Source organism: Corvus kubaryi, unplaced genomic scaffold, assembly GCF_017639235.1.
Source record: "Corvus kubaryi isolate FWS band 111438036 unplaced genomic scaffold, C.kubaryi_AGA036_p1.0 split1-131, whole genome shotgun sequence".
Taxonomy (NCBI): domain Eukaryota; kingdom Metazoa; phylum Chordata; class Aves; order Passeriformes; family Corvidae; genus Corvus; species Corvus kubaryi.
The window spans coordinates 24263900-24272115 of NW_024582073.1; the positions used below are offsets into that span (position 1 = coordinate 24263900).

At 40.1% G+C, this 8216-nt stretch overlaps 1 protein-coding gene across 3 annotated transcripts in view; it reads left to right on the forward strand.

Annotated features, from left to right (window-relative positions):
* The window catches only part of LETM1 (leucine zipper and EF-hand containing transmembrane protein 1), a 29055-nt gene extending 25068 nt beyond the window's left edge, over window positions 1-3987 (forward strand). For all 3 annotated transcript variants that reach the window (XM_042053205.1, XM_042053206.1, XM_042053207.1), the window contains one exon: window positions 150-3987. In XM_042053205.1, the coding sequence (XP_041909139.1) occupies window positions 150-299 (150 nt within the window). In that variant the 3' untranslated portion in view covers window positions 300-3987. The remainder of the gene's footprint in view (window positions 1-149) is intronic.
* Window positions 3988-8216: the final 4229 nt, after the last annotated feature.

The following is an 8216-nucleotide window of genomic DNA, read 5'->3' on the forward strand; positions in this document are numbered from 1 at the left end:
AATTTGTCTTCCATGTAAGAAAAAAAATGCTGTTTTTCTTGAACTTGAGAACTGAATACTTTTGTCGTCTTAACAAGATTTGTTGCAGGAAAATGCCTCCATCATGTAAAAACTAAATGCACTCTGAATTTCATTTTATGTTCATGTAGGTAGTAGAATTGATTGACAAAGAAGATATTGATATTGGCACCAGCCAGGTTGCTGAGATTATGTCACTGCTTCAAAAAGAAGAAAAACTGGAGGAAAAAGAGAAAGCAAAGGAAAAGCATGATAAAGAAGCTGCAGAAGCAAAGAATTAAGCTTCAGAATCTGAAGCTAATCACAGTTGTAACCAAAATCTTGTATATCTTTCTGTGTCTAATGGCTTACAAATTACTTGAGCTTTGTGATTATGGGAAGTGTTTTGAGCTGATTCTGGTAATAAATCGTAGATACGTTTTCTGACATATGGAATGAAATTTCCGTTAGTCAAAGAAGTGATTTAGTGTCATTCCATACTGATGAAAACAGAATATGCTTCTTTAGCAGTGCTCCTGCCCACAAAAACATGTATTTGCACTCATTGTTGTGGTACAGTGATCCATTAAACTTGGAAGTTTGCTGTATAAATTAAGTGTATGTATCATGGAAGAATGTTTCCCATTTATTTTCTTTCGTCATTACATGGGGCCCAACCTTGCTCTGCTTCTACCTTTTAGCTTTTTCAGAATTTAATACAAGCTTTTTCTGTTCCATCACAATATTACGTATTTTCTAATCTGCTAGTGAAAATCCTGTGGCTTCAGTAGTAGCTCTATAGATGTAGAGTTTTTTAAGCTAAATATCACTAAGCTGTTGCCTCACTGACAGAGAATGTGGCATTCTGATCACTTTTATGAATTCATGATTATTATTATTTTCTGTTGAAGGGAAAAATCAGATTTATTTTTCCCTAGAATGGAAACTTGGCATGAAGTTTGCTACTTATGGGTGCCTTAAATTTCATAGAACTAGGGAGTAGAGTATGTTGGTTCTACTCAAAACTCCATGAATTATTAAAGCATTGGAATCACAGGAGCCTTTAAAATAGTTTCAGAACACAATCTGTCACATGGTAAAGTGAGTTAAAAGTGTTTGTCTGAATAGCAGAATGAAAATAATCAAAAGGGAAAAATGTCAGTTGTGATCTTTTTGCATATCTTTTTAAAAATGTTACTATATTTGTGTGCTCGTTTTTCATCTGATAATTATTTACACCATAACTAGTTCTCTTACCTCTCAATTTTCATCTCAGGTATAAAGTCATTAGCCAGGTATAGTTGGAGTGCATAAATATGTTCATCTCATGGGTTTGCTTACTGTGCAGTCAATAAGTCATTTCTGGTATTGCCAGTGTGCTGATTACATTACTGGTTTTCTAATTGCCTATAGCCACTGTCTTTAAATGTGTGACTACATACTGGCAGTAGGTCAAGGTTTTCTCATTAATATTTCTTCTTAGTAGTAAATTTTAAAGTTTTAAAACTAAAATACTAACTCTGGGATGTTCCATAATTCATGGCAGCCTAAATTTTACACTTTTCTTAAAATCTGTTACAAAGTACATATAGTGTGGCTTGAACCAGCAGGGCTGTAGTTTGGGTTTTTTATTTTGTTTTTATTTTGCACCCAGTATTATAAAATGTATGAACATTCTTGATTTTGTGTACACTATAGAGAGCACATCTTACAATGGCACTGTACATGGTGATATTGAGGTGGGCAGTTAGTACTTAGTGCTTTTAGTCATAGTTGCATATTTTCATAGAAAATGTCAACTCCCAAGTATATTTCAGCATAATTCCATGTGCAGTATTTATCTAGATTGGCTAAATTATTTGTACAAACTTATTTGAAGTTAGTGGAACAAAAGTTTTGACAGTCTCATGGCTTGCATGATATGGACCATTGTATTTAGTTGTTTCCAAAGCAATATGTACAGTGAGATGTACAGTTCTAGAAAAAGTCAGTGTCTAGTTCAACTATTGAGTTCATATTCTGTACAGTTTGCAAAGAAAGCTGCTTACAGCGAGATCCTTCTGGGAATGACTGTAATTGTATCTGAAGTGTAAAGTTGCTGTGATGAAGCTGAAATTTCAAATCAGTACAATCTTTATGGTTCATGGATCTCTAAACAAGGGGGCTGTTCTCTTCCTCATAAATCGAGATTACCTTGGAGATTTCAGCATGAAAGTCACTTTGTAGATTTTTGAAGGTCTGACTTCACTAGGTGCTTTTTTATTTTAGGCCAACGCTTGTATTAGATGAAATTCAAGAATAAAACTGATTTCACAAAAATACAATCTAGAAACTAATTTTACATTTTATAATTTACAGCTAGAATTTCTGGGCTTTGAAGTATGCTAAATTTTTACAGTGGCATATTTTGAATTTGAAAACAATGTATAAGAATATTACTTGACATTCCTGAAATGTGGTAAAAGATAATCTAAAATTGCCTGCTACCTTTCATGGAATATCAAAAACCTAAGAATTGTATTCACTTGAATGCATGCAGATTTAAACCAGGAAAATAGCAGAAAAAGCTATGTTTTCAAATATTTATTGATTGAAGTTTTACAGAGCTTTAACTGGCCTGAAAGTAAATTGGCTGATGGCAGTATTTGGGAGTTTAAGACACTTTGCTGCTGTTCTGTGTTTACTGTTCACTTAAATTTTCTGTGGATTAAATAAGAAGGGAGCCAAAAATAGCTGATTTTTTTGTTTAAATGCCAGTCACAAATGCCAGCTTTCCACTGTGACCTAAAGCGATCACAGGACTTGCACACCAACCATAGAAAGGACTTCCATGGGGAATACCTTCCTTCTGTTGAAAGCAGGCAAACCCATGGCACCTGGACTTCAACAACACATGTTCTGCAAGCTTTAAAGGATTAGGAAGCCATCAGTGATCCACTTTTACCCAACTTTGAACCTCCCAAGCAGCTCTGTCTCTGTGATACAGGCAACTGCAGCAGATTGGAATAGCTCCAGATAATGTGCTTAGTTGCCTTTGGTGTTGACCAAAAAACCCAGAAGCTGTGGTATTTTCAGAGAAAGGATGACTTCCAAGTGTACAGTAACTGGTCAGAACTTATTCCTGAATGAATATTTAATCAGAAGATGTAAATATTTCTTTAAATAATTTAAAGGATATGCGAGATTCCGATGACTTTGTGACTTACACAGGCAAAGCCTCTGAGCTCAGACTTAGGTGATTGGTAAGACCATTGATGGGGTTGTTGCAGATTCAAATAAGACAGATTTTGACTATAAGCTATTCAGGGGGGAAATGTAAAACACACAAAAAGCTTTTTTAAAATTCCATTTAGCAACAGGAAAGAAAAGTAGAGTAGGATGCAATTTCCCCCTTCAAAACAAGTGTGTTATAGGACCTATTTTATGAAAAACTTGTTTCCATTTCATCTTAGCCCAAAAGATGGTTTTCACAGAGATTTTCATCACTGACTGCATGCTGTGAGAGTCAGTCTGCCTGCAGGTTTAAGTGCCAGAAAGCTGGTTCAGTCAGAGTTTGTCAGCCGGACTGCATGCAGGTAGAGAATAGTCTCTTGCCGGGATAGTTCCTTACCCTTATGTAGGCTTTGTCTGGGGAAAAAGTTACATCTTTTATACAACTCCAAAATACTTCTTGTAACTTTATATCTGCATACCTTGCTGATAATTTTAACTTTAGCTACTTCAGCATGTATTTAAATACTTTTAAATTGTTAATATCAAATAATTGGGTATACTTAATTAGAAGAATAATCCCATATTCTGTTCTTTGTATGTATTCCAAGTTTTGCTTTTCAGTTGAATTTCAGCCTGTGTTATAAATTTAAGTTGAAAATCATTTGTGCACTGAGCATTCTGGTCCTGTGTTTGCCATAATGCAGTAGAAAATTTTTATATTAACTGGAGCTTGTGTCCTTTGTTTAGTTACAATAAAAGTATCATTTTGAAACTTAATCTCTCCATTTTTTTAATGTTGGTTTTGATTATTTAGTGTTAATTTCTTGCTCTTCTGATGAAATGCCAGGCACAGGGCTGGATGCTGATGAGGTGTGTCCATGAAGTTAGTGTCCTGTGTCCTTAAAACAGGATTTGGGAACATGCAGATGTTGAATCTGCTCTCTAGTGTAAAGTGTTTCAACAGGTGGCTGAAGACAACCTTCTGCCTTGACATGTTTTTAAAATAATAATAAATAAGCCAGGTTGGGTTGTAGATTTTTCCTTCTTCTGCTTAAAGCCAAGTACCAAATAAAAAGCTTTAAAAGTGGCAGAACTTGTTCCTTTTAAGCTTTTGCTTTAAGAATTTCTTTTAATGACCCTTCAATTAGGGTGAAAAGGAGTGGTGTGCCGCAGCATGGTCAAACTGACTAGCAGAGGAATTGGGGTTTGAGTTTGTGAATTAAATGTGGACATTAGCAAGTGCCCTTGATCATATTTACCTGAATTACCAAGAAAGAGACTGACTTCTGGATCCACTGTTGTCTTTGCTGGGATATATTGGTTATATCAGAGAAATTACACTCTTTAATGAATCTTTATGACGTATTTATAACAATTGTGTGTAATTGTTAAAATCTAAGGGAAAAATGGGGACCGCTCATAGGTTAAGATAAGGCAGTTTACTAAGGCAAAAGCAAAAGTTTGTGCATGCACAAGCAAAGAGGAAAAAAATAAGATTTATTCTCTACTTCCCATCATCAAGTGATGTTCAGCCACTTCCCAGGAAGCAGGGCTGCAGCAGGTGTAGAGGTTGCTCTGGGAGCCAAACACTGTAAGTAACAAATGTCCTCCCTCCCTGCTCCTTTCCTTGGCTTTATATCTGAGCTGATGGCACATGGAATAAGAGATACCTTTGGTAAATTGTGTCCCCTCCCAAGATCTTGCCCACTCCCAGCCCGTTGATGGGGGGAATGTTGAGACAGTGCTGATGCTGTGCCAGCCCTGCTCAGCAGCAGCCAAATCATGGGTGTGTTATCAACACCTTTCCAGCTGCCAGTGCAAAGCACAGCACTGTGAGTGAGGGCTGCTGTGGGGAAACGAACTCCAGCTCAGCCAGACCCAATGCAATTACAGATGTGGGTTTGTGCATTGTCTGCAAATGCGCACAGAGGGAATGGCGACTGCCTGCTCTAATAGCAGATAATGAACGTGTTGCTGTGACTTCACTAGATGGAATCTTCTTCTGCTTCAGGCTGGTGTTGCAGGCAGGCAGAAAACTGGTTGGGAAAACCTCTGACTTCATGACACCGCGGTCTGAAAAGGATTAATATAGAAGCTTTATTGCAAACTATTTTGGTGAAATGTCATTTAGAGGGTGAACTCATCTGCGTAGTGGTGGTGAGAGATTGATAGCCTTGTGGTTGTTTCATCGACCTGAGGCTTGAGATATCTGTGTTCAGTAAATGCCCAGTCTATCAATAATACATCACTTGGCTCTCGTGCCACTGTAACATAAAACCTCCTTGACAGTGACTGGGCAGACAACAAGTTCTCCAGAGCAGAGTTTCTCTGTGCAAGGACCTAGTACAGCATTTTGTAGCAATAAGGCTTTTAAATACCAAATGCAGACAGTGACAGATCATACCAAGTAGTTTCTCTGGCTAAGGATTCTCACTTTTCTCACTGCTTATATATTTGGTATTTTCTTGAATTATTTCTCAGCGCTGATGTGAGCAGGAGGATGTTTGTAGTGTGTTTCTAATTCCCTGTACCCTCTGTTCACTTCCACTTTTGTGTATTATTGGACATAAATCTTTCTCAGTAGTTAAATATCCTTCACAGGTCAAAATTCTTTGGGGGCTCATTAGCATGTCCAACTTCACCCTTGCCAAGCCTTCTGTGGTTTGCAAGCATCAGTTTCTCTCATCTAACTGGTGTAAAGGATTTCTACTATGCTAGAGATGGATCTAATGCAGATTTGCTGCTTTCCGTCTACTCTTTCTCTCTATGTATATTGGCAGAGCAGCCCCTTCATGAATGGCCTGATTTATGTCTCAGGGAATGCTGCAGCCAGAACTTTGAGATGTCAGGTCTCCTGTGCATGTTGGGAGTGGCTGTGGATTCTCCCTCCCTCCTTTTGTGTTAGCTCCAGCCCAAGAGCCATGCAAGCTTTTTCCTAGTATTTTCTAACTGCATTTTCAGGTCCTTGATTAAGGAAGAGTTTCAGACTCTGTCATAAGGAGAACTTCTGCAAGGAGCTGAAGGGCAACTGGGAGATGAGCAACAACAAAAAAAATAATTACCAAAAAAAAAAAAAAAAAGAAAAAGAAAAGAGAGAGGAAAAAAAAGAAGCAAGAGAAGTCTTAATAGTCTTACTAAATTAAGATGGGAAGTAACAATCATTTGTGCAGAAAACCTGGGGATCTCTGCAGCCTACCCTAGACTTGTATAAGTATTTTCTTCCACAGATCTAATCCCAAAGCAGTGGGCAAATCAGCAGGTTTTTCTCCTCCATCCTTCCCATCCCCCAACCTTTCCCTTTTCTCTATCCCTTACGTAATATGCAGGACCAAGTAGGAAAGGTACATGGAATCCTTGTAGCATTTCAGTTCCTCAGAACCTTGCTTTGCCCTGATGAAAGTGGAGGTGAAATACAGCAACCATTTATGTTTCCAACGAGCATCTCCTCACTGGATGATTGTCAGTGCTTGATCTATGCAAACTCCAGTCACCAGCAGCCTTCATCAAGTTCTACTCTCACCTTCCTCAGTCATAACTACGCCAGCTCCTCTGCGGGCCCTGTGCACTCTCTGCTCCTAAGAGCAGGATGCCTTTATCCTTCCCTTCGAATCCTGCGTGCTCTTATCACTGGGAGCTGTATGAACCACAACATTTTGGTGGAAACTATGTTCCTAGGATGAGTCTTCAAAATCAAGAGTGATATTGAGAGGAAGGCATGCATGTGCCTATTTTTAGACCTACCTTCTGCAACCATCAAATTATGTGATTAAACTAACACTGCCGTCCCTAAGTGACTCAGTGTGATTTGAAGTTTACCTAAGCCACTTGGGGTCTTTTTCCCAGAAAATCCTTTATACTCTGAAAATGAGAACCTGTTGGGTATCTAGGTTTTGGACTTTCAAATTCAAGAATTGACTGGTATCAATCCCAAAAGCCCTTTTCAAATAAATGATAGGGGAGAATGCACTAACAGAAAACGCTTATTTGTAATTTTTATGCCTTTTGGTACATAATTTGTAGCTTTGTGCTCAAGAGAAATCTGATGTGGAAAATAGCTCACCTAGCCAGGCTCAAGGAAGATTTGTAACAGTGAATGGAAATATGCAGGGAGAGCTGATAGTAGCATTTTAGTTGTTCATTATTCCATGTAATTTACCCTGGAATGAGTGGGAGAGTATAGTATTTATTTATTTTAATTTTGTGAATATAAACACATCCTCAGTCGAGACAAATATAGTAGAAATATAGGATATAGAGAAATAGAAAATTATAGATGTAGTTATAGATGTACCACCAGGCCTGGTACTCTTCCTGAAGCTGTTGCTGGAACCTGGATGCTTGAGAAAGGGGGCAAAGGCTTTGAAACTTCATTTCGGCTTTGAATAAGCGATGCCACGGTGGAAGAAGAAGCAGAAACGTCCCCTGCGTTTTTCAGGAGACCAGAGGGAGAATGAATTTGCGTGTCCGAGCCCCAGGACCATCATCCCGCCGGGATCCCGCTGCACCTCGGGACCCCCGAGCCCGCCGGGGCCGCGCGGCACCGCTGGGAGGCGCTCGCCGCCCGCCGGGAGCGCCCCGCCCGCATCCCGCCCTTCTGATCCATCCTGGATCCCGCCCGCATCCCGCCCGTCTGATCCATCCTGGATCCCGCCCGTCTGATCCATCCTGGATCCCGCCCGCATCCCGCCCGTCGGATCCATCCTGGATCCCGCCCGCATCCCGCCCGTCTGATCCATCCTGCATCCCGCCCGTCTGATCCATCCTGCATCCCGCCCGCCTGATCCATCCTGCATCCCGCCCTTCTGATCCCGTCTGATCCACCCTGCATCCCGCCCGTCTGATCCATCCTGCATCCTGCCCTTCTGATCCATCCTGGATCCCGCCCGTCTGATCCCGTCTGATCCATCCTGCATCCCGCCCGCATCCCGCCCGTCTGATCCATCCTGCATCCCGCCCTTCTGATCCACCCTGCATCCCACCCGTCTGATCCATCCTGCATCCCGCCC